Source organism: Salvia splendens, chromosome 6 (assembly GCF_004379255.2).
Source record: "Salvia splendens isolate huo1 chromosome 6, SspV2, whole genome shotgun sequence".
Lineage (NCBI taxonomy): Eukaryota > Viridiplantae > Streptophyta > Magnoliopsida > Lamiales > Lamiaceae > Salvia > Salvia splendens.
The window spans coordinates 5,463,214-5,489,822 of NC_056037.1; the positions used below are offsets into that span (position 1 = coordinate 5,463,214).

The 26,609-nt window shown below is 36.9% G+C and overlaps 3 protein-coding genes and 1 pseudogene across 3 annotated transcripts; all 4 read left to right on the top strand.

Moving 5' to 3' along the window:
- Nucleotides 1–3,409: 3,409 nt before the first annotated feature.
- Nucleotides 3,410–5,289, top strand: LOC121808265 (10 kDa chaperonin 1, chloroplastic-like). Its single transcript, XM_042208661.1, has 7 exons — nucleotides 3,410–3,606; nucleotides 3,680–3,756; nucleotides 3,842–3,892; nucleotides 4,241–4,306; nucleotides 4,397–4,444; nucleotides 4,623–4,652; nucleotides 4,965–5,289. Exons 1-7 carry the CDS (start codon nucleotides 3,525–3,527, stop codon nucleotides 5,031–5,033), a joined length of 423 nt encoding a protein of 140 aa, XP_042064595.1. The 5' UTR covers nucleotides 3,410–3,524; the 3' UTR covers nucleotides 5,034–5,289.
- A 292-nt stretch (nucleotides 5,290–5,581) lies between these two features.
- LOC121808668 lies at nucleotides 5,582–17,161 on the top strand. Its single transcript, XM_042209267.1, has 12 exons — nucleotides 5,582–5,807; nucleotides 6,337–6,397; nucleotides 6,505–6,640; nucleotides 6,799–7,126; nucleotides 7,395–7,523; nucleotides 7,615–8,052; nucleotides 11,948–12,048; nucleotides 12,473–12,543; nucleotides 16,281–16,368; nucleotides 16,469–16,572; nucleotides 16,874–16,967; nucleotides 17,051–17,161. Exons 1-12 carry the CDS (start codon nucleotides 5,726–5,728, stop codon nucleotides 17,159–17,161), a joined length of 1,743 nt encoding a protein of 580 aa, XP_042065201.1. The 5' UTR covers nucleotides 5,582–5,725.
- LOC121808264 lies at nucleotides 9,574–10,507 on the top strand (annotated as a pseudogene).
- Nucleotides 17,162–18,632: 1,471 nt separating the features above from the next.
- On the top strand, nucleotides 18,633–21,988 carry LOC121809572 (probable purine permease 11). Its single transcript, XM_042210281.1, has 2 exons — nucleotides 18,633–18,938; nucleotides 20,637–21,988. The coding sequence occupies exons 1-2, from the start codon at nucleotides 18,932–18,934 to the stop codon at nucleotides 21,722–21,724; spliced, it is 1,095 nt and encodes a 364-aa protein (XP_042066215.1). The 5' UTR covers nucleotides 18,633–18,931; the 3' UTR covers nucleotides 21,725–21,988.
- The last annotated feature ends 4,621 nt before the right edge of the window (nucleotides 21,989–26,609 follow it).

Below are 26,609 nucleotides of genomic sequence, written 5' to 3' on the forward strand. Positions count from 1 at the left end.
GTTCCGAAGGAGGCGCCAAGACCACGTCTTTCTCTGGCGCTCTCGGGGGCTTCTGGGCCTTCCCCCTCCCCTTTGCCGAAGTTGACTCCGGCTTCTTCGGATCCGAAGAGGTTTTTTGCCTTTTCGGAGTCCTCTCGGCATCAGACGCCGAGCTGGTGGTTTTCGGCCTCTCCGGCTCCTTGGACTCCGAAGATTTTCGGGTAGCCTTGTTCAGCATGTACACTGCCAAAAAGCAAGAAAGCAAGGTTAGTTTTCTTCGTTAAAGCAGTAGAACATAAAGGTAAAGAGAAATCCTCACCCTCGGCCTCTTCGTCCGAAGACGAGATGTCGAACACGACGTCGCCCTTGACGAGCTCAGACTCCGTGTATTGTTTCCTAACTATGGGAATCTTGTTGAGCTCGCCATAGAGCTCGGCCAATGGTTCTAACCGAGGATGAGGAATCACGGACTTCGGCCCTCTCCAGGGGAAGCCCGGAGCCGCTGTCCTATTATAAAAAAAGAAGCGGTTTTGCCATTTCGGCCACTTGGTTTTGCAGAATGCCCTAAAAGGCTGTAAGGGGATCAAGTAAAACCAAGATCCCTTCCTTTTAAATTGGAAAAAATTAAGGATTGCCCGCAGAGACAGATCCTTATCTAACCTACGGAGTTCGGCAGCAAAAGCCGACAAGTGCCTCCAAGAATTCGGAGTCACCTGACCTAAAGGGAGTTGAAAAAAATCAAGAAGCTCTACAAAAGGTGGGGGAAGAGGGAAACGAAGCCCGCATTCTAAGCAGGCTTCGTAAACGGTGGCATAACCCTCCGGCGGGTCGTTAGCCCTATGATCATCGTCGGGAACCACCGCCTTCCCCCCAGGAAAAGAGTATTTTTCGTAAAGGGATATCACAGTATCCTTACTCAAGATACTGTGAAAATACTCTACGGTCTTCTCCCCGGATTCTTTCCGGCTAGAAGACCCCTTACCCCCTTTTCTACCGCTACCAGACTCAGACGAAGAAGAAGCAGACATGGTTCTTACTCTTTGAAAGTTTGAAGAAATCCTGAGGAAATTTTTGAAAGCGGAAGGAAATTTTTCACGCAAAAGATAGAGAGTGCAGAAGAAGCCAATAGCAAAGGTGTTCAAATGATGAAGAAAGGCGGTATTTATCAGATTTGGAAAAGATTTCAAATCATCGCACCGTTTCATATTCCACCTTTTCAGGATTCGACGGCCGGATTTTACTGTCGCATTTAATGCCGCATTTAATGCAGTCACGCGCAGGGCACGTCCCCTGACTTCAGCCTCCCCCGTACCCTTTTCCAGAATGCCGAAGTGACTCGCTTCGCCGAAGTGATTCACTTCGCTTTTCGGGGGGGGTAGTGATGGGGTGCGTACTAAACAAGCCCAACAGCAATGACGGCCCATCAGCCCAAAGCCCAAGGAAGAGTATGAGTTCGGCATTACCAAAGAGTTCGGCCTCAGCCTACAGCTCGGTAAAAGCCAACCTATCAAGCTCTGCTCTCAGGTCGGCATCAAGCTCTACTCTCAGATCGGCAACCAAAGCAGGAGTATGAGTTCGGCATTACCAAAGAGTTCGGCCTCAGCCTACAGCTCGGTAAAAGCCATCCAATCAAGCTCTGCTCTCAGGTCGGCATCAAGCTCTACTCTCAGATCGGCAACCAAAGCAGTTCGGTCTCAGTATTCGACCGAACAAGGAGTTAGTGGACCCATACAGGATGTCCAACACACCCACTACCACGTGGTGTCAACTCAGGCCACGATCGTAGGCCATGACCTACGCTACATCCACGATCTTAGGCCATGACCTACACGACATCCACGACTTAGGGTGGTGATGCAAGCCACGATCTTAGTTCAAGATATAAATAGAACTTAGATCAGATAGAAGAGGGTTAAGCTCTCTAGAGATAAAATCATATAGCAAGTCTGTGTTGTAAGCTGTAATCCCAGATCAAGCAATACAATCTTGCCCTCCCTTCTTCCCGTGGACGTAGATTTACTTCAGTAAATCGAACCACGTAAATTCTGTGTGTTGTAGTTTTCATTCTCTACCAGCTTTTACTAACATCAGAAATTCGCGGATCCATCACTTGTCTTAAACATTACATTGCCTGTCTTCCTCCATATTCTGTGAGCAAAAGAGCTTCTTTATCCCCATATTCTGCCAAAAACTAAAGCCAATATTCGCCCATCAAACTTTTTTACAAGATATCAGAAATCCCTTTCTTATGGATTGGTAAAAATAACAGGGTTAAATAGTGGAGTAATATAAATCATGAAGTTTGGTCAAATTTTGATCTATCTGAAATTTTGAAATTAGAATATTAAATCACAAAGTTTCAATTTTTTCATAATTGTCCCATCCATGTACAAATGTCGTCTTTAACGATATTAAATAACGTGTTTCTTCATTTGTAAAAGTAAAAGGATTAATTTTATTGGATGGAGGAAGTATGTCGTGCCCAATATTTTGACTCGTAATTTCTCTTACGTACAAGTAAGACCTCAAACATTTGCATCACCACAATCGGTATGATAATATTGGAAAAAACTAGTACTACTAATTTTTTTATAGAAAATTGAAAACTAGTGAAGTTAAATAAGGTTGGATATAAATTGAGAGATCAAAAAATATTTCTATTTTATTTTAAATCACAATAATTAAAATTATACTCTTCCCGCTAATTAGATGGGCTTTATTGTGAAGTACTATTATTGTTAGCCCATTTAATAGAGCATATACTCCATAAAGAACATAGAAATAATAACGAAAATATAGTAATTACAAAAAGTAAATAAGAAAAAAAAGGGAGAAACATATTTTTTCTTCCTTAACCACATGGAATAGTTGTTGGGTGGGCTTGGTCTTGGAGAAAGTGAGAGATGGGCTTGGGTCTTGGTATTAATTGTTGGGCAGTTGTACGAAGTGAATGCATAAATTCATTATTAGTTCAACTGAGGAATACATTTGCTAACTTTATCCGAATGACTTCACGTGGATTGAATATATGATTTTTCTCTATTACCTTACAATTTAAATAATCTATATTGTTGATAAAAATGATACTATTCTTCAACAATTTCAAGACATGAGATTTGTCGAAAACAATTACCATCCAACGTATCGTAAAAAGTACAAAGAAATTATATGTAAAAATTGATTATTTTGATATGATTATACTAATTCCTTAAGTCCCAACCCCATTTTTTTATAAAAACTTTCTGATTCCATCATCAGTAATAGTATCATTACACGAAGTGTTGGTTTTTTTTTGAATTTTCAAAAAAGTAATGTTTGAATTTCCGAACTTGATTGGGTCGAGCCCATTTAGTTGTCGGGCAAGTTGAATGACGTCACGAGCATCCGGGTCGGGTATAGAAGCATCCAGAATGCTGTGGCATCAACCAACAGCAGTCCCATCCCACGCGTGGCTATATTCCTCCGTGGTTTGGAACTACGGCACTAGCACCAAAGCCTGAAGTACAACACCTGCACTGCTGAAAGTTTCTCTCACTTGCTTATCCATGGCGTCCTCCTTCGTTACCTTATCAAGACCCTTCGCTTCTCACACACCGAATTCCCACTCTCTCTCCCCCACTCCATCAGGTAAATAATTCTTTGATGTTCAAATTTATAATTATTTCCGGTTTACTGATTCAATCTTTGGCTGGCGGTGTAGTTGGGGGATTTTCTGTAGGTCTAAAACGGAGGTCCTTGAAATTGAATGCGATTGCCACGAAATACGAACCTACTAAGGTTTTTACTCCTTTTTCTCACTACACTGAATTTGATTTATTTTGTGTACAAAAATTGAAAATGGAGCGATTCTGTTTGTTTGTAGGTTGTGCCACAATCCGATAGAGTTCTAATTCGTCTCGAGGTTCTACCAGAGGTACCAATTTTCATATTTTCACCGTTATTTGAAATGTGAATTTGATTTTGTAGACTGTTCAAAATTCAAAGCTTTATTTTAATAGTTAACATCAAATTATCTATGTTCTTCATTTTTTATGGTGTTCAATTCGAATGGCTGATTGTAAGATTACATGAGAGCTGTGCTTTTAAATATTGATGATGCATTGCCTTGTTTCGTTAAGAATTGCGCTGTGCTAGTAGTTTTACAAATGACAAGCATAATGCTTTCATTAATTTTCAGATGAGCCTGGATGTGTTGTATTGTTATCTTTATGATTGCAATCATTATCCATACTTAGATACTAACAGATCATTGCGTGTGCAGAAATCGGCTGGGGGAGTTTTGCTGCCAAAGTCTGCAGTTAAATTTGAGCGGTATCTCGTAGGAGAGGTAAGTTAGTTGTACAGTGTAGTAGTAGCAGTAGTAGGAGGGGAAGGCGGAGGAGTTTCTAATTTGAATACCTCATCTATTCCTTTGTAGGTTGTCTCTGTTGGCACGGAGGCCAAGGAAGTGGAGACTGGAAAGAAGGTGAAGCTAAAGAGCTTTGAATATAATTGAACCTATTGTTTCAAGAACATAAAATGTCCCCTCCTCGTACTCACTTTGGACAATTGATTACAACACAATTAGCATTCTGCTAGTCAAAGTGTATCCATCTTCCATTCATTGTATTGGACGTCCAAGCTGATTGTTTCCTTTTTTACAGGTTCTTTTCTCCGACATAAATGCGTATGAGGTATGTGAACTTATGTTTTCTAGATCAAATCGCATCAAGATGATTGATGAGCATATGTCTGAAAGAGATATATAGGTGGAGTAATGGAGATTTAAACATATGGGATGTGCGATGGTGTTGTTACTGCATTGTAGCATTGAAAGATCAAATAAAAACTGCATTATAGTAAGCATATGGTGATACTTATTTATCCCAACCAAGGATTTTCCATGCCTTGTATAGGAGGAAAAAACTATGATCGAACATACATTTATATTTATATTATCTTACCGTGAAAACTCTAGTAATACATCTGTATATATGTTTGATCAGATTGACTTGGGAACAGAGGACCGGCATATTTTCTGCAAAGCAAGTGACTTGCTGGCCGTGGTCGAGTAGATGCTGCTTACTTCAAAATCCTTTTGGCTCGGCAATGTTGTGTTGTTGTGTTCTAAAGCTTAAACAGATTTGTCACAAATTTTGCTTATTTGAGGAAGTGATGGTGAAGATGTAGTTTTGCAGGTGTCTGCTGTGAATTTGATAGTTCTGCCTAATTTTGTGAAAATCCTATTACTATTGTTCCTCTCTCTGTATACTGATATACATGCATGCTCTTGTTTTTTCCAGCTATATTGCATTCTTGGTTTTATGTCAATTTTTGGCAGCCATGTTTTTAACCATTCGCAATTTGAAATATTTGAGTGTGACAGTAAAAAAGTACAGATTTGAATTAATTCATAGATGGAGTATATCATTCCATTCCATTTATCCCTCCTTTTATACTTATCAATCTACTAAACATCAGTGCATGCTTGAACTTCAAACAATAAGGATTTCAATTTGAAAAACATAAATATTGACATCAAATAAAAGGGTAATAATTTTTTCATTACTATAATTTAGGTGATAAAAAATTAAAAGGTACTAGTAAAAATGGTAAAGACTTGAACATTTAATTAATCTATTTTCGACAATTATAAAATGACAAAAATAAGTTAAAATATACTAGTTCTCCTAATTAAGACAAAGTGAATTTATGGATCTAGTGTAAAACCCCATTTCAGCCATATCGAGAACGACCACAATTGTTAATGGATCGAGAATCACTGGAGAAACGGCCTGCGATCTTTGTTGTCGGATCCCCCAACGTCGGTAAACGGACTATACTCTCACGTAAGACCTTTTTCTGTCTCGATTCTCTATATGCGAATTGAAGAATTCTGATTTGTTGCCGTAGATTTGTTTGTATGATATTCGGAAGCTACTGGGGAGTTTGAATGATGGGGGTTTAGTGTTTTGTTGTGAAAATTAGTGTAATGATTCAAGAATTCAGCTGATCGATTAATTCTCAGTGCTTGTAGCTAAAAGAGGCACCTTTATATCGTACTGGTAAAACTAGATGGAAGTGTTTCCATCTGCTTATAACAGAATCTCACTACCAGTGGGCATTATTTGAGCATTATGTTTGGATTACTCCCACTCTATTTCGTCGTTTGTCGAAAAGAGTTCGATTATTATTTATTACGATCGCTTATTCCTGGAGCGGATCCCCTGCTCCACAATTCGTACTCCACTCGCTTATTATAAGTATTTTCCAGCTAAGAGTGGCAAATTTTGTGCAGTATTTCTGTTGTATAATTATAAGTTTCTGCTCTTATTGAGAGATTATAAAAGGAAACTAAATTGTTGTTATTGAATGTAGGACTACTTAAGGTGGATTTTGACGATGCCTCTGATACGTTACCTGAGTTATCTGTCAATGGGTAAGTAAGTTCTGAGAGCCCAATCCCCAGTTATGATCTGCCTCACCCTCTCTATGTTATAGTTTAAAAGTATTTAGGTATAAACCTGAATGTGATTTCATTATCAGGTGGACAATCAACACAAAATATTACATAGCAGATGTTGCAGTTTGGACAGCTAATCTCTCTAATGAGCTATCCATTGCAAGCTTTCATGACGTGAACCGGATAGTTGCCTTGGTTATGGTGTTTGACACCAGTGACGTAAGCCTATATTCTATTTGCTGAGTTTTGTTGTGCACAATCCTTTGTTTGTCTCTGTGGCTTTTGGATGGACTGTCCATTTTCCATGACTATCGTCCCGTCCTTGTAAATCTCATCATGCCATATGATGGACAATATCTTCATGTTGTCATTTGCAGCTCCCAACACTAGTTGCTCTCAAAGAATGGGTTTCGCGCACTGACATCCAGAAGTTTGATATACTACTCTGCATTGGTAACAAGGTGGATCTTCTTCCTGATCATCCATCACACGTGGAGTACAAGAGACGCTTGATGAAGCTTGGTGAATCTTTTGTCAGTTCTAATGTGGACTTCTCTGATTATGGTATATCTGAAACTGAAGGAAGTAGTTTATTGGGGAACGAAGAGCCATCCTTGGGATTTAAGAGATCTTGCATAGAGTGGTGTCTTGAACACAATATTGAATATGTTGAAGCTTGTGCATCAAATGCTGATTTTGACCAATGTAAGAGCCTCTAGTAAGCATGGTCCATTATTTCGAGATATATATTGTTATCATGCTTGCGTGGTTTTTGGTCAGCTTAATTCAATTCTATTTTTTTCCCTTTTAATAGCAAAATGTTGTGATTACTTAACCTATCGATGGAATTATTAAAAGATGATTCTTATATGAAGTGTGATGTGCTTGAAGTGAAAAGTTGTCTACGATCCCATCTTGTTTAAAGTTTGAATGGAGATTCCAGTACTTCATTGTATATTTCATTGCATTACAGGTCTCTCTGTCGATGGTGATTCACAGGGTATTGATAGACTTTATGGTGCTCTCTCTGCTCATATGTGGCCGGGAATGTTGTTGAAATCTGGTGATAGGATAAGCGAGCCTTCATTGCCTGAGCAAGAAGGTTGACATGTTTATTTGTTAGGTTTAAGTCCTGATCATTTTTTTATCTGAATGTCACTATGACTTACTAATTGTTTTCCATCTTTCTGCAGAGTTGTCCGAAGAAGAAGAATCTGACTACGAACCTGAATATAAAATATTATCTCCTGCTTCAGCAGAACAATGGGATGATGTAGGATGGATGTCTGCAGATGGTCCTGTTTCTACCTCGGGAAGTGGGAGGCCTATGGAAAAGGATCTTGATACTTCAGGTAGAGAGAGTGAAGCGAAATCCAGCAGAGAAGAGAATCAGCTGTCAACATCAGCCTCTCAGTTGTCCAAAGAGCTTGACCATGAAAAGACAGCTAAGGCCTTTGAAACAAACCCAATGTCAGAGCTCGATAATGAGAAGACTTATGAAATCGAAGATTTGGAAACTCTAATGGCTGAAATTGGTAACGTGCGCAATGGCTTGAGGTTGATGCCTGACTTCCAGAGGAGGGAGATGGCTGCGAAGCTGGCCTTGAAAATGGCTGCAATGTTTGGAGACAGTAGCGATGGTGAGGAGGATTTGGTTGATTAGAGCGAAAAGAGTAATACCAAATAGACTCCGATTTGGATCCTAATATTTGAAGAGAAAAAACAGAATCAGCTTGCCTACGTATTTGAAGAGAAGCGGGCGACTATTAACTGTTGTTCACTTGCACTAAGTACTGTCTTTGAGCAATGGGAAAGCACAAGTGAAGTCTAGAGGTTAATTCTCAAAGAACATGACGCTATTATATGGGTTTTTTGAATTTATGTGTAATTGGGTAAAAGTTTTTGTATGCAATATTAATAAAACTCCCATGATTTCTTGACGTAAGTTGAGCCAAGTCCCCATAACTTAAGGTATGGAGAAGCATAGTGCTTTGTAGATTTTTGACTAATGATGATGGTGATGCGTATAAGCAAGAAATTACACATATTTGTTAATGAGTGATGCAAGTTTTTGTTTAGCAAATAAAGATTAATAGTTTTTCCTCGTTTATATATTCTCATCATAGTTGTGGTAACTCCAACTTCAATTCTTACTTAAACAATTGATGGAATCTTCTAAATCGATTTTGATCAACAATATTATCAAGAATCGACATTGCTCTCCCTATTGGAATTTGAGATGAAACTCCTCCGTCCCTATGTCCCTCGCCGATGAATCATTGTATCGATCAGACACTATGAGAGATCGCTGTGTTCTAAACCCGAACCTCGAATTCCATATCTCCCAAGTTTTTATAGCACAGTAAGCACTATTTAAGGTGTATATCTCAATTGTTTCATCATCCAGTAGTTAAAAAAATTGATTACTCACATATTAAGTCCTAACACTTCTGTGACTGTGTGATAGTAGTATTATTTTATGTTATGATCAATACATACCACCCTATTATTCAGTGTCACGATTAGAATAAGATCAGATGTTGATGGTACTTACACCAAACATGAACTCTGTAACTGATCGTGATCTCGTACGATTATGTGGAGCTGTCTCTGATATTTTGTTGAATCATTGCGATTATCCCACGTGATTAATGAGATTTTAGTACAACTTTTTTGAATTTGGGTATTACCCAATTTGTTTAATTAAAGGCAAAGTTGAGGACAATAGAGGATCTAAGTAGGGTTTTTAAGGGCCGTAAAACTCCATTAAATTCAGCATTTGGTGTCACGGTGAGATAGCTCTGCCCCAATCCTCCGGGTTGGGGTTCACCAGTCTTGCTTTCTAATGCCGGTGACAATCTTTATTCACTGTCTTGAATCCCACGGATTCTGTTATTTGGCATTGATCGTCGAGGATGAGATCTGGAATGGGAAAAATCAAAACCACTGTGAATGAAAGAACGGTAAATCTGTTACTACTATATTGGTAGAATGAGTAGTCAGTATCAGAAGCAATACGATGTTTAACAATAAAGCATATGCATTCAAATTTGGACAGATACCACACGAAAACGGCGTCGCACTTGCGCAATTATGTTGCTATAATTCATCGGATTAAATGCATTAAAATACATAATTCTGTGGGAGAAAGGAAAACTTGTAAAGTTGATGCATTTTTCAACACCAATGATCATCATCACTACTCTGATTAAACACGTAATTACTCGGATCTTAACTAAAAAGTAAACCCAAAAATAACAAAAGTACCCATCTCAACAAACTCCCTATATATAAACAATAACACCTTCCACCATAATAATACAAGCAAAAAATGAAAATGATGAACCCCTCTTTTTCAATCATCATCTTCATCATCTCCATATGCACCTGCAGCATCCACCTCTCCTCCTCCTTGAGCCTCCTCATCAACACAACCTGCGAATCCATGGCGGCGGACAGCCCCAACATCAACTACGGCTTCTGCGCGACGTCCCTGCAGGCGGCCCCGGCCAGCAGCTGCGCGTCGACGCGGGGCTGGCCACCATCGCCATCCGCGCCCTGCGATACAACGTGACCGACACGCGCTGCTTCATCAAGCAGCTCCTGAAAAGGCGGAGCTGGGACGCCTACGCGAGGCAGTGCCTCGGCGACTGCTTCGACCTCTACTCCGACGCCATCCCCGCCGTCAAGCAGGCCATGAGGTCCTACAACGAGAGGCGCTTCGACGACGCCAACGTCCAGCTTAGCTCCGTCATGGACGCCGCCACCACCTGCGAGGACGGTTTTGCAGGTGGTGACGGCGTCGTTTCGCCTCTCACGAAGCGGAATGCAGACGCTTTCCAGATCGGGGCGATGGCGCTGTCTGTCGTCGGTATGATACGGACAGGGTCGGGCTGATTTTTCATCTTCCCTTTATCTGTGTTTATGTATTGCTTTTATTTATGCTTTGATGTGAAAAACACACGATTTGTGTACTAATTTGCGAACTCAGTCTTGATATTTGTTGTGAGAAACGAGTAGTTTTGTTAATAGACTAACTTGTACTCCTTCCAATCCCCATTAGATATTCTATATTTCTTTATTTAATTTGGACGTTCCTTAACAAAATTTCTTACTATATTAGTACATTTTTATTCTTATTAAAATTGGGACTTCGTAAGTTTTAATACAAAACTGATAAAGTAGGAGAGAGATGAAAAAAAAGTGATTGAAGTGTTTTGTGGAGATAGAGGCACACCTCTTAAGAGATAAAAACTTGCTAAAAATTGGGATGGAGGGAATAATTTTTTAGTAAGTGGACCCTTCACTAACTCATTATACTCTTATTATTATAAATTAACTTTTTTTTCACCCATTTACTTCATAAAGACAGAACAATATTTTAAAACTCATCACTAATAAAATATAAAATGACAAGAGGGAGTATGTATTTTTCATTTCATGGAAATCAATAAACTGTACACTAATAGCTCAATGGGGAGTTTCACGCAAATCTAACATTCAACATAAGTAAACTAAAATTGAAAATTGGTAATATGACAAGCTCAAATCTATAGAAGTAGTTGTGCATTTCCATTTTTATTTGAAAAAAGGCTCTTGTATTTAAAAAGCGGTATCATGATCTTGCATATAATAGGAGTAACATATACATTAAAAGTGTTGCTGACTTGCAGGTACCATGTCCCTTTGAGCGTGACAATTATGATTCATTGCATATAATTAATTCACTACTACTCTTAAGCCAAATCAGGCTTGCCATGAATTTATTACATTTTTAATTTTTTAATTAATTTACTTTTTGTAAGAAAATATCAATTTATATGACTTAGTTAATTTACCTTTTTTCATTAAAATTTCTTCATGTGAAAATATACTGTCTCAATCTTCTAAAAAAGGAACTTTTGGAACAGTACGAGTTTCAGTGCAAAAATTGATAAAGTATGAGATAGATAGAAAGAAAGTGTTTAGTGGAAAATGGATCTCACATCATTAGAGAGAAACAAATTTCCTTAAATAGAGAGTTTCTATTTCTAGGGGACGGACCAAAAAGAAAATAGTTTCTCTTTTTAAGAGACGAAAGGAGTATAATTTAGATTTTATTAAAATTATCAGAAAATTACCTTTAATTTGATATATGTATGCCAAAAAGTAATTCAAATCGAGAGAATTACGTGTAACTGAAAGTTATTGAAATATTTTAAGAGAGACAACTATAATTGAAAATAATGTGTCATTACATATTCGATATATACATGATAATTATACCATCGGATTTACTACATCATAACATGATTACAGCGTTGAATGTACCACATTATATGTAAATTACCATAATAATAAGACTTATCACAATTTAACCAAATACTATTTGACAGTCTAATACACCTTTCGCGAATTTTTACTCTTAATTTTCAAAATTATTTCGTGGTAATTTATTGACCATTAGATCACAAGTTTTAATGGTTTAATTTTATTGACCATTAGCTCGTTGTGCCATTACTTTGCTTCGGTTGACTTGATTTTAAGCCATCCCCAAGTGCAAGCTAGTGTTACTAGGAGATCAATCCGTCGGAAAAACGAGTATCATCACTCGGTTTAACACCGGCAATTTCGATGACAGTTATGAGGTGTGGAATCACATCTTTGTGAAGTTATAGTTTTGCATTTTTGAATTTCACTTTATGTTGAAAAGTAGTATTGTACTAGGAGTCAGGGTCCCTAATATCATGGATTAGCACTTGACACACTTTATTTCGTCTAAATTCCTAACATCTTTTAACTTTTTGCTATCTTTAATATTTTTTCACAGTAGTACAATCTCCTACACTTTCATTGATCCGCTGCTGCATTTACAGGTTTTGTAGAAATTAGTCAACAGAAAAGTCTTAGTTCATCAGATATCAGAAACTAAATGTTATGCTAGATTTAAGTGACTGCAGTTATCTATTGCAATATATATTCATGGAGAACTTTTTAGTTTACATTGGCAATAGAACCTCTGTCTAAGCTTGTTATAATGTAGAATAAATTTACCATATTTGTTTTGTTCAGACAACTATTGGTATTGATTTTCTTACAAAGACAATTCATTTTGAAGACCGGAGTGTACGTTTGCAGCTATGGTAAGACACACTTGTTGATATGGATGATTTGATGCACGCTTCTTGTAAGGAATGATCTTCCAATGTATTCATGTTTAGGGATACTGCTGGACAAGAAAGATACAGAAGTCTTATACCAATTCCTCCATTGCTGTCATAGTATATGATGTTGCAAGTATGTCACTACATCTCCAACTGTCATTTTAACTTCACTTCTTCACACTGGGAAGTGGAATATCCTCTCATGCTTCTTGCTAGCTTGTGGATTAGTAGTGTCATGTTTATTGAAACAAGTGCAAAGGCCGACTTCAATATAAAGGTAACATATACACATTGCGAATCATTTGTGCAACTCAATCTGCTAAATCTTGTTTTTGAATGATGGACGTACCTCAATAAAGTAAAGTATTATGTGTTGGGTTACAAGCCCATCCCACATCGGATGAAGGAGGGAAGTTGGAAGGTATATATAAATCATGTCCAACCCCAATTAGTTTGAGGCCTTTTGGGAGTGACCCAAAAACAAATCCGTGCGGGCTTGACCCAAAGCGGACAATATCAAACTATTGTTGCAGTCGACGATCCTAACAAGTGGTATCAGAGCCCAGGTGGCTATGGGTTGTGCCTGGATGAGCCCCGGTTAGGGTCGGCCCTGAAGGACTCGGGTTAGAGTCGGGCCCAGGATGACCCAGGGGCCAGGGCTGGAACGACCCAAGTTCGTGTCGACTGCGTTCCCGATGTGGTCTCGGTTTGAGGGGAGGTTTGTTGGGTTACAAACCCATCCCACATCGGATGAAGGAGGGAAGTTGGAAGGTGTATATAATTCGTGTCGACTGCGTTCCCGATGTGGTCTCGGTTTGAGGGGAGGTTTGTTGGGTTACAAACCCATCCCACATCGGATGAAGGAGGGAAGTTGGAAGGTGTATATAATTCATGTCGGACTCGGGTTAGAGTCGGGCCCAGGATGACCCAGGGGCCAGGGCTGGAACGACCCAAGTTCGTGTCGACTGCGTTCCCGATGTGGTCTCGGTTTGAGGGGAGGTTTGTTGGGTTACAAACCCATCCCACATCGGATGAAGGAGGGAAGTTGGAAGGTGTATATAATTCGTGTCGACTGCGTTCCCGATGTGGTCTCGGTTTGAGGGGAGGTTTGTTGGGTTACAAACCCATCCGATCCCGATGTGGTCTCGGTTTGAGCGGAGGTTTGTTGGGTTACAAACCCATCCCACATCGGATGAAGGAGGGAAGTTGGAAGGTGTATATAATTCATGTCCAACCCCAATTAGTTTGAGGCCTTTTGGGAGTGACCCAAAAATAAATCCGTGCGGGCTTGACCCAAAGCGGACAATATCAAACTAATGTTGCAGTCGACGATCCTAACATTATGATGCCGAGGTTTGCATGTAATATAAACAGGCGCTATTCAGGAAGATCGTTGCAGCCCTCCCAAGGATGGAAACTCTGTCGTCAACGAAGCAAGACGAGATGGTCGATATCAACCTCTAGTCTAGCAACGCAAATGCATCTCAAGTCTAAAAAGGTGAACCAGAACATTGGTTTATGCCAAAGATATACTCCTATTTTTATTGGACAGAATATGCAAATCTGTAAACAGCTTTCATTCTACCTAGAGCATTAAATTTTTGTTTGTGTCCGCCATTAAATGTCTCATTTTTCCTTTTTCGTCCGTCCTCTAATAAATACTATTTCATTTCACTTTTACTATATTTGGTTAGTGAACCATATAATCATTCCATTAACTCATTTAACTCACATTTTATTATAAAACTAATATATAAAAGTACGAAGCCACGTAGGTCTCATATTCCACTAACTTTTCTACTTACTTTACTATATAAAGTCAAATAATTTCTTAAAACTCGTGTCCATCAAATATGCGACATTTAATCATACCTTAAAATTCACAACAAGAAGTCGTACTTGCCTGAATTTTTGAGCTTCAAAACTCAAAACCATCTCTTCCACGGATTCGTTCCCATGCTCTGATTTATTACAAACACATTTCACACAAACGGCGCCAATTGAAACGATTGAGCCGCGAGTGTGTAATCAAAGATGAAATTGTGATTGAGAATTGAATTTCCTGAAAGAGAGAAATCTTATTCACACAACCAAGCTCAAGAGTTGTTTACACGAATCAGGAAATCAGAAGAAAACTAACTAACAGAAACGGTATTTAAACCCAAAAACAAAAACTAACGGCAAGTGGATCTAACGGCTTAGATCAAAACTTCACTTATTAAATCTAATCCAACGGCTACTGAGTCTTTCAGCTATTGCTCTAACATCTTGTCTCCTTCTTCATTCTTCGAGTTTGAATTGTTTGCGTATTCATTCTCCACTTGTTTACTTTTGTTGTTGATATAGTTTTATCGTAAATTTATGTAGACAAATTACTTTAAGGTTATTTGAAATTGTAAAATTTTAAAATATTTTATGAATGACAAACTATAATTGGAATGAATACACATTCAAATGTATACATCATTATAACATTAGATTTACTACATCATAACATTATTATAATACTGAATGTACCGCATTATATGTAAATTATCATAATAATACTAGTATGATTTATCACAATTTAACCAAATATTTGACTATCTAATACACCTTTAGCGAACTTTTATTTTTAATTATCAAAATTTATCTTCTATTACGCGGTAATTTATTGATCATCAGATTACAAGATCTTATGGTTTAAATTTGGTCATAATTATGTATTTAAATTAATTCAGTTTTAACCCCTAGATATATAAGCCATATTTTTGTTCATTTTTCACCTGCTGAAAGTCTGAAAGACGAAAGCGACTCTTTTTTCTCGTTAGATTGGCAACTTTGTCAGTCGAAGTAAAAGTAGCTGATTCAAATTCGAAAGAGCTGTTCTGCCATTTGTTTGTTTCTGTTGACCAGATTTTGACCGATGGCTCTAGTTTCCGATATCTCCAAATACAAGCTAGTGTTCCTGGGAGATCAATCCGTCGGAAAAACGAGCATCATCTGTACGACAAATTCGATAATACTTATAAGGTGTGGAATTACATTTTTGTGAAGTTAATGTATAGCTTTTCCGAATTTCATCTTATGTTGAAAAGTACTTTCTCTATCCCATGTTATTTGGGACATTTCTTATCGATACGAGATTTAAGAAACTTGTGTTTAGCGGGTTAAATGGAGATTAAATAGAGTAGGTGAGAGAAGATGAAGTAAAGTATGTGAGACTATAAAAGTAAGTACGATTATATGTTTTGTGTTTCTCCGAAATGACTCAAATAAACAACACTAACTACCAGGGAATAAGTGAATGCAGTTATCTTAATGGATAAATTTTTAGTTTACTTCCGTTCACGTTGTCAATAGAACCTTTGTCTTAACTTGTTACTATAATGTAGACTAAATTTTACCATCTTACTTTTTTGCCATTATTTTTTTGTTAAGGAAACTACTGGTATGGATTTTCATTCAAAGACAATGTATTTTAAAGACCCTATTGCACGTTTGCAGATATGGTAAGACACGCTTCTTGATAGGGAATCATGGATGGTTTCATGAACACTGGATTTATTCTCTGCACTCTTTCGTTACAATTAATGAGACAAAAAAATATACTACTCTAGAAGCTTCGTATGTTAAAACCAGACATGCTTGTTTGTAGCTTATCATTTTTTAGTGTTCTAACCTGAGTTATAGTGAAATAACTAAAGCTAATGATCTTCCAATGTATACATGTTTAGGGATACTGCTGGAAATAAAAGATTCAAAAGACTGATGCAAAGTTATACAAGGGATTCCTGTGTTGCAATCAGAGATTATGATGTTGCAGTCATAGTATGACGTTATAACTTCATTGGATGGTGTCTGTTTTCTTCCAACTTTCTTTTTCACTTCATACTCATATATTTGTTGGCTATTAGGCCGACAGTCATTTCTTAACACTGCAAAGTGGATCGAGAATGTTCGCACTGAGAGAGGAAGCGATGATATAATCGTCCTAGTTGGAAACAAAACCGATCTGCTGGATAAGAGGTAAACTCCATGTCTAGAGCCATTTGCTCATATACACATTTCAAATTCCAACACACAAAATTAAACTAAGCATATATTCCCAATTATACTTTTCATGCCTTTTGCTTTTACTTATATGGATGGGAATGTGGGATTCCTTCCGAGCATTGATCATTGTCTTTAAGCATACTATATTGTACTGAAATAGATCAAGTTAAACTGATTTTAAGGTTTTCTTTGTCATTGCTCTGATCACTTTTACACATGCATGTAGTATATTAATATATAAGCTCTGATTAGTTTGATTACTACTCCATAACAGGAAAGTTTCAATGAAGGAAGCAGAAGAGAAAGCTCGTGATTTAAGTGTCATGTTTATTGAAACAAGTGCAAGGGATGCAGACTTTAATATAAAGGTAACATAGTAGTACATTTTATTTACAGAATCCTGTTTTTTGAGCTAGCGATGAATGTAAGTATTTTGATGCATTATAAACAGGCGCTATTCAGGAAAGATCATTGCAGCCCTGCCGCGGATGGAAACTCTGTCATCAGCGGAGCTAGACGAGATGGTCGGCATCAACCTCTACGCAAATGCATCTCAGTCTGATACGAGCACGCTCACTCCAAAGCATATACACGACACACAAGAAGCACCCGAGAGGATAAAATCACGCGTCAACCTCAAAGGAAATGCATCGAGCAGAGTCACTCCAGAGCATATACACGACACAGAAGATGCACCCGGCCAAGAGTATAAGCTCAACAATGGCAAGATTGGGCCCACTGCAGCCACAAAGGAAGGAGGCTCCTCGCTGTTTTGTTTACTTATTTTGTTTTATAGTACTACTATATTTAGTTTGTTATTTTATTCTATCGTTTTTATAAACTCCGTTCGGGTTTTCTTTCCCCAACTCCTAAGTAGGTCGAACGACATAGGTTGTCATCACAATCATTCAAGAAATACAATAATAAAATTAATATTTCTCTCTTCTTTCTTTCAAGAATTAGGGAACCCTAATTCACGCCTTCTCAGATCGAACCATTCACGCCGATATTGAGCTATTTTCGATCCTCGTTCACTGCCTAACATCTGTGCAAGATACATTTTTATTCGACGAAGTATACATCTGTTAAGAGCTTTCTTCTACCTTGAGCATTGAATTTGGATTGTGATTGTCGAGTGTTTCAATACAGACGCCCATTATCGCACCTCACTCTTCATTACAGGATGGAATTATAAACAATACTAGTCTCATGTTGCTGTTTTAGGATGTCCACAAAAAATAATCTCGTTTCTAAAAATGAAAAGTTTATCTCTCAAACTTTTCGTACTTTTATTCACATCCCTCTTACTTTACTCACTTTTCCTAATCACCTCTCTTACTTTACTAATTTTTCATTAAAACTTGTGTCGTCCACTAATGTGACTATTTTTTTAGATAAATGGAGTATAAATTATCAAAAAAACATAAAGTTCACTTAAAACCGTGGCTGTCATGTTTCCGCTACGTACTTTGAAATCAATCAGAGAAAGTATGACGTTAACACTGTTAGTAAAAATGATAGATGAGAACTCAAATATGTTTAGGACTTTTTGCTAGTGGAAAATAACAAATTCAGGTAAAATTCGTGACATTAATAAGTTGAAAATTTGTAGGAAAAATACAACTTTTTGAAAGTTCCATCCAATAACCCATTAAGAAATCATATTGAATGGATTAAATAAAAATAAAATAAAATAGAAGAGATGAATAAAGTAAGAGAGATAAGAGTAATAAAATAAATGAGTAGATACTAGAATAAAATAAGAGTAATTAAATATTTATTTTTTATAAGAGTAATTAAATATTTATTTTTTAATAAAAAATTAAATAAATCAATTTAAATAAGATATTCCAAGAAAATAAACAAAGACTATACATGATAAAATATTTTTTAATAAAAAAATAAATTAATTAATTTAAATAAGACATTCGAAAAAAATAAACAATGACTATACAATGATAAAATTAATAATCCGTACGATTGGTGCATATTCATATCATCATCAGTCATCACTATCATGAAAAAATCAATTCACAATATTTATGATTATTTTCCCAATACAGCAGCAACCGCTTATCTGAAAAAAACAGCACTTTTTCAGTTCCAAAGCTAGAAAAAAAAACAGCATTTTTCGAAATTGATAGAGTTGGCAACCAAACTAGCAATCAAATCCATTCTGCATACAATTTCCCCAAATTTTCTTCAAATCGATCCAGATATTTCGCATCACAGTTTCACAGCATCTATGGTTTTCCCGTCTTAATCTACCCGGTATTTATTTGATTTTTACTTGTATCGTTTTCCGCCAGAATTCAAGGTCTTCGCTCCCGTCATGGCAGGTTTTCTACTTAGCTTATCTTATTCTTTTTATTTGTCTATTCATGGTTTAGTTATCTGTATGTGTGTTTTGAAGAATTTGATGGTTTTATTTATTTATTCATTCATTCATTTCTCACTTTTTAGTGGTCATAGTTGCATGTTTAGTCGAAGTTCTAGTTTTTTTTGTTTGGTTCGCCTTATTATTGCTTTAATTTTACTCGTGATTGATTTCGTCAGTAGTTTATGCACGGAGGGCTAGTCTGGAGATTTTCTGAGGCAGAGAAGCCATCTGCGGTTATGAAAAGAAATGCTTTGTATTTCAGTTTTTAATCCTTCCCATTGACTTGGATGCTTTGTATTAATGTCATTTAAAGAAATGCTAGGCTGTTTAAAGTTTGAGTCATGAAAAGTGCATGATACAAATTTGATAAACAATGAGACTTCATTGTATGGTTCTGTAGTAGGCCAAGTGTTGTTTCCTTTAAATCGCCTAAACATGGGGTAATTGGAGGGGACATCTGTCAACCATTTTTCGACATAAATCCCTTGATTCATATGTTGCTCATGAGGGGCCACTGTAACAAACAATCAGCATTTTTTGCTCTCATAACATCGATTTTCACTTAATCCAACGGGGTGGAGTTTAAACAGCAACTCACTTGCTTGTAGACCTATGGTTTTGCGTGAGTGTTTGATTTGTTGATCTTTGATACATATTTTATGGAAGATGGTGTAATTTATGTGGCAAGGAATATAATATAGGCGAACTGAAATATGTTTGTTTGTATGCCTAAGGAGTCAGTCCATAAAACAAGTTATGTTTATTTCTTTACTTCAGAGGGAACTACTATAATTTTTGCTTATATATTTAGGATAGCATGTCCATGAGCTTACACCTGATAACTTGAGTCTCTTGTAAGGAAAGCATGTATGAGTTCCTAGTTTATCAGTCAAGTGAGTCCATTATGAGAAGCCAAACTAATATGCAGCCGAAACTAGTGTAATGTACATATTCAGTGGGTTTTCTAATTTGCAAAAATGTCGATTTTATTTGATTTGTCCATGGAGAGTATTTGAAGAGTTGATGAGAAATGATATGATGGGAGTTTACCAGTTGGGAGTGATCATATTCCATTGAGTCAGTTGAAATTTATTTCATATTTGACACTTGTGGCTGTTACATTGTGCTCAGCACTTAATTATTTTCTCTGTTGCAGTTGCTCTGCATTTTATTTTAATTTTCTTTTGGATATTTCATTGGACATTGGCCGCCTATGTAGATACTAGTCAAAAACTTGTTTACAATTTGACTTTTATCTTGACAGCATGTGCTCTTTATTTATATCTAGAAAGATAAATCTACAACTTTTTATTCTTGTTCCTTTTATAATTCTGTTTTGTTTATGTCTCATTTTCTTCATCAATGTCGAGACATTGATAAAGAGTAGAAGGAGATAATAAGTGGAGTATATGTTATGAAATGTTATGGTTTTAGTTTTGTGGTTTGCTGAATCAGTGGATTCAGAATTCATGTGAAATTATTGTGAATTTGTGAGACACATATTACATAGTACTACTAATGGGTTATTTAGTTCTATCTTTGTGCTAAAAAGATCAGTTTCATTTTTAACTTGAGAAGGATTGTGCTACCAAGTACTACTATTTACAGACTTGCAATAGTTGTCTATGTACTCACTTTTGGATTTATTGCATTACAGAGAATCTAGTTCCTATTCTGGCAGATCATGGTTATCACCGACCACTTTACAACCTTAAGCGCTCTCAATGGTGGACTGTTGTCGTATTCAACATATTATTTCTTATTGTTGGTCAAGCTGTTGCTGTGCTTTTGGGAAGGTTTTATTATGATAAGGGTGGGAACAGCAAATGGATGGCTACTCTTGTCCAAACAGCAGCTTTCCCTCTCCTTTTCATTCCATACCTTTTCCTCCGCTCCCCTGATGAGTCTACTAGTTTATCAGCGCCACCTTCTACTCGCCTTATGATCATAATCTATATTGTTGTTGGGGTCATTATTGCTGGAGATAACATGTTATATTCCATTGGATTGCTATATCTATCCGCTTCTACTTATTCTCTCATCTGCGCCACACAATTAGCATTTAATGCAGTTTTTGCATTCTTCATCAACCGCCAGAAGTTCACTGTCCTAATACTGAATTCAGTGATAATTCTTTCGTTATCTGCCGCCCTGCTCGCTACCAATGATGGTTCAGATAAACCTTCAGGGGTCTCCCGGAGCGAGTATTTTCTTGGAGTTTTTACTACCCTTGCAGCCTCTGCGCTGTACTCCCTCGTGCTGTCCCTCATGCAGCTGACATTTGAAAAGGTTCTGAAGAAGGAGACTTTCTCTGTTGTTCTTGATATGCAGATATACACATCAATTGTGGCAACTTGTGTCACCGTTGTAGGCCTCTTTGCTAGTGGAGAATGGAGGACTATAAGGGGAGAAATGGACAGCTTTGGCAATGGAGAGGTTTCTTACATAATGACACTGGTGTGGACAGCCGTAGCATGGCAAATCTGTTCAGTTGGTGTTGTAGGTTTAATTTTTGTGGTATCTTCTCTGTTCTCCAATGTTATCAGCACCCTTTCTCTAGCAGTCACTCCTATTGCTTCTCTGGTTGTCTTCCACGACAAGATGAATGGGGCGAAGATAATTGCTATGTTGTTGGCCTTTTGGGGCTTTGCTTCTTACATATATCAGAACTATCTCGATGATCTTGAGGTGAGGAAGAATCAAACTGAATCTTGTGATGCCACCAACACAAGTGATCCTTGTTAACTGAAGATCTCCACTCCATACACTCAACTTTTAGGGGTTCCGATTATCAGTCAATTTCTCATTGCAAATATTACTGCTGCCAGTGATTTTGAGACAGATTTTGCAGGTTTGGAGTTGAATTGTGTTATATCGGACCAAATATTTCTGATACAAAAGTGTAGAGATATGGCTGTGATCAAGAAAGCTGTGCAATAATTCAAGTTATGAACATCATTTATAGTCTATGGTGAATTCTTATGCAATAATTAATTATCTTCTTGTTAATTCCAAGAGTGGACTTAGCACGAAACCCTTATTTATTATTCATAAAGTAATTAAACTCCAACTAGTTAGGTTCCGAATAATAAAACATTGTTTCACGCTCCTCTTGGGGACATTATCAAACGAGACTCCCCTCGCGTGAGTTCCTACATAATAGCAATTCTAGCACCGCTAGATATCAATCACCACCCAATATATCAGGCTTATTGGGTTACGAAAAACCCGCACCATTTGACAAATCAAAGTAGTGTATAATCAATATCGCATGCTCAATGCTAACGTATGTAGATTAAGAAATACATATTTATCAAGACCTCGTCTTTCAGTAGATAGCACAAAGACACGTCTTGCTGTTAGATCCGTTCAGTGTTATACCACACCAATGTCATCTTATTTCATTAAGGCTTAGAAACAATCGGACTGACATTGCAACATTTCTCGATAGGTTGTCAAAGCCTATCTTGGTTGTGAAATTCTCCTTTTTCTTTGTTTAGAACTGACCGTGTTACCTTACAGTGGACGACGCCCATAGTCGGTCTACTAAAACAAAGACTTAGATTTTGTTAAGTTTCTTATACATTTAAACATGTAATAATACAACCATTAAATGTAAAACATAACAACATTATGACAAAATAATCTGTTTTATTCCTTGAAAAATAAAATAAGAGCTATAACAGTATCCAATCACTCGAAACATGATTTCTAGTATACAAAACTATAACAATCTCTCACTTATACTCAAAACACTTTCGAGTATACAAATGTGCTAACCAACAGTCTAATTTCTCCCACTTGTACTGAAAGCGAGTTGAGGTCTTGTATGAGTCGAACTCCTATTCCTTCAACATGGCGATCAAACGGCTTTACCGCTAACGCCTTCGTGAAAGGATCTGCCAGGTTGTTCTCTGACGCAATCTTGACCACTTGTATGTCACCTCTCTGCACTATATCACGGATGATATGATACTTCCTCTCTATGTGTTTGCTCGCTTTGTGAGCTCTTGGTTCTTTCGAGCTTGCCACAACACCAGAATTGTCATAATAAATGGTGATGCTCTTGGGCATGTTCGAAACCACACCTAAGTTCAGAAGGAAGTTCTTAAGCCATACTGCCTCCTTTGCAGCCTCCGAAGCGGCAACATATTCGGTGTGATCAATTGTTATGGTCTATAAATTATCATATGTAATTTCGTTTTATTATTATTTAAATTAAAAAAGATAAAAAATAACTATCAAAATTAGGATTTTAGAACTATTAAGATGGTGTCAATATTATTCCTTGAATATGTCAACACAATTTAATATTGACATTGTATATGTATTGTATTGATATATAAAAATAGTTATAATCATTAAAAGTTTTGAGATACTTTTTAAAAGTTAGTTATAACTATTTTTTTAAGTGACATTTTTTGTGCATTGTATTGATAATCGTGGCTGAATGATCTTGTGTCTTGATTTAATGATTCAATGCCTATCATTTTTTATGTATAGTACTCCCCCCGTCTCCCAAATTTTATTACAGTTTGACCGGACACGGATTTTAAGAAATGTAATGGAAAGTGGGTTGAAAAAGTTGGTAGGATGTGGGTCCTACTTTTAAGTATTAGTTTTATAATAAAATGTAAATAACAATAAGTTAGTGGAATGTGGGTCCACTACCGAAAATGATAAAAGGTGGAATGTGACAAATTTTGTGGGACGGACGAAAATGAAAAAAATGTGACAATTTCAGGGACGAAGGGAGTATATAAATACAATCAGATTGAACTAAGTGATAAAGGTGGAATGTGACAAATTTTGTGGGACGGACGAAAATGAAAAAATGTGACAATTTCAGGGACGAAGGGAGTATATAAATACAATCAGATTGAACTAAGTGATAAAGGTGGAATGTGACAAATTTTGTGGGACGGACGAAAATGAAAAAATGTGACAATTTCAGGGACGAAGGGAGTATATAAATACAATCCGATTGAACTAAGACGGAGTATAAATAAAATGAGCAAAAATAGTACTTTTGCAATGTTATAGTAATATACTCCTAATTAGGGCAATTTAAAGTGGTTAGCTACTCCAGACAAAAACTCATGAAACCATAAGCTTTGTGGTATGATGTTTACTCATGAAACCATAAGCTTTGTGGTATGATGTTTATTCAGAAGAAAAGGCCAAAGGTTGTATATGCACAAATTAACCACAGACTATATATGACGTTGATAACTTGAATTATTGCACAGATCTCTTGATCAGCCATATCTCTACACTTTTGTATAAGAAATATTTGGTCTGATATAACACAATCTCTAAACCTGCAAAAATTGTCTCAAATATTCTATTATCTGTTAACATCTGCTGTCTCAAAATCATCGGCAGCAGTAACAAGTAGTAGTACTAATATTTTTGCAATGAGAAATTGACTAATAATTGGAACCCCTAAAAGTCGAGTTTATGGAGTGGAGATCATCAGTTAACAAGGATCACTTGTGTTGGTGGCATCACAAGATTCAGTTTGATTCATCCTAACCTCAAGATCATCAAGATAGTTCTGATATATGTAAGAAGCCAAGCCCCAAAAGGCCAACAACATAGCAATTATCTTCGCCCCATTCATCTTGTCGTGGAAGACAAGATGAATGGGGCGAAGACCCGCAGGTCCTACACAACAAATATGATATTGATTAATTAAGCTCGAATAAACTCATATGTTTATCTCCTTATTGATGTAGTTTACGCCGACGAAGCCGAAAACGTTGAATTTATCGGAATGGTTTGAAATTCGCACGGAGACTTAAAACTTGAAATTCGCATGGTGCACATTTGAAGTTATTTTAGACACAATCACAATCGCTACTTTCGGGATCATTGCTATCATCTGCTGCATAGAAGGAAGATTACCAAATGTATCTATATATTTAGAGAGAGTGACATGGAAGCATTCCTCTACACATGGAGGAAACAAGACCCCGCCAAGGTAGAGTGAGAGATGATTTTTGTTGTGCGGGACTTGAGAGCCTATGCTGGGCTCAAGTTCGATTTGGAGGGCGAGGAGAAGCTTGGAAGACGTGTGTTGTGGCTGAAGTTTGTGAACTCCTTTCTTGATGAGATCAAATGATTCCAATATAATTTTGGTTTATTAAATTTGGATTTGATTCCTAGTTTGTGATCTCCTTATTGATGTAGTCTAAGATGATGATACCAAAAACGTTGAATTTGTTCGAATGACTTTAAATTTGCACACGGACTTAAAATTTGAAATTCGCACGGTGCAAATTTCAAATCATTCTGACACAATTATTGTTTTCTTCATCATTGCTATCTATCTAGCTAGCTCTATCTAGTTATTTTTTCTTTTCTTTTCTTTCCTTGTTTTTCTATGTTTGTAGTCGCATGGATATAGTTTTATGGTCTTATAATTTTATTATGTCGAATCGATCTTGTTGCATTTTCTTAATTTTAGGAGTTATTGGTTAATGTGTTTAATTGGAGAGAGAAAATGTGTGTGTAAGTATTAAAATAGAGAGAGAAAGAGAGATGAATATTATAATAGGAGGGGTAAAAGTGGTTGGGTATATTAATTGGAGAGAGAACGACAAACTAAAAAGGAAAATGCATCATCTTAAGTGAGACGGAGGGAGTAGTACAACGTATTTATTTTATTTTATGAAATACTTTATGGATGAGTGCTCTTGTTGAATACTCCTTACAGAGCTTCTCCATCCATGTTCCCGGACTCATATTTATTCATTTTTAATTTTCTACTCTTCCGCAAGAGCACAACATCTACATTCATACTCTTCCCACCGTTCTATTATTTAATTTAAATACTTCAGTTATTAAAATATTTCCACATATTAAAATGCATGCAAAATACTCGGAATACTATTACAAATTACAAAAATTTAAAAAGTACATAATTAAAATCCTAAAAAATTAAATTTACATAATTAAAATCATAAAAATTGAGGTTGAGAGAGTTGTTCGGTGTAGTGTGATTTTTTGTGTTGAAGTGAGGGGTATTTAGACACGAAAGTGTGAATTTTGGGATTAAAAGAATGAAAAAATAAATTAAAAGTGTGGAAAAAATGGATATATTTTATTGGGATTAAAATCTGCAAGTGTGAACTATTCAGATTTAAAAAAATAATAATACACCAACGGCCAACCAAAGCATGCCATGTCGGTTGCTCATGCTCTTGCCGTCGGCACGACGGTGCTCTTCGCCAAGAGCACGTCCGTGCCGACGGCAAGAGTACAACGGTGAGCACGACTCTTGCCGTGCTGTCGGCATGACGGATGCTCTTGCGGAAGAACACCGTGGTGGATGCTCTAATGTTGCAATGCAATGGAATGCAAACAATATTCTATGAGAATCAGACCCTTTCAAGATTAATTTTGTTGATTTGAAATATGGATTCTTCTACTTCATTCTTTAATACTCCCTTCGTCCCTAAAAATTTGTCACCTATTTTCATTTCCTTTTGTCCTTAAAAGGTGACAACAACGAGTTTACTCTAGTGACGAGCAGGTCTCAAACTCCCATGGTACCCATGGGAGGTGGATGGGGTCCGATGGCCGGGTACTACAACATGTACCCTTGGTAGCAGATTATGTCCGGGAT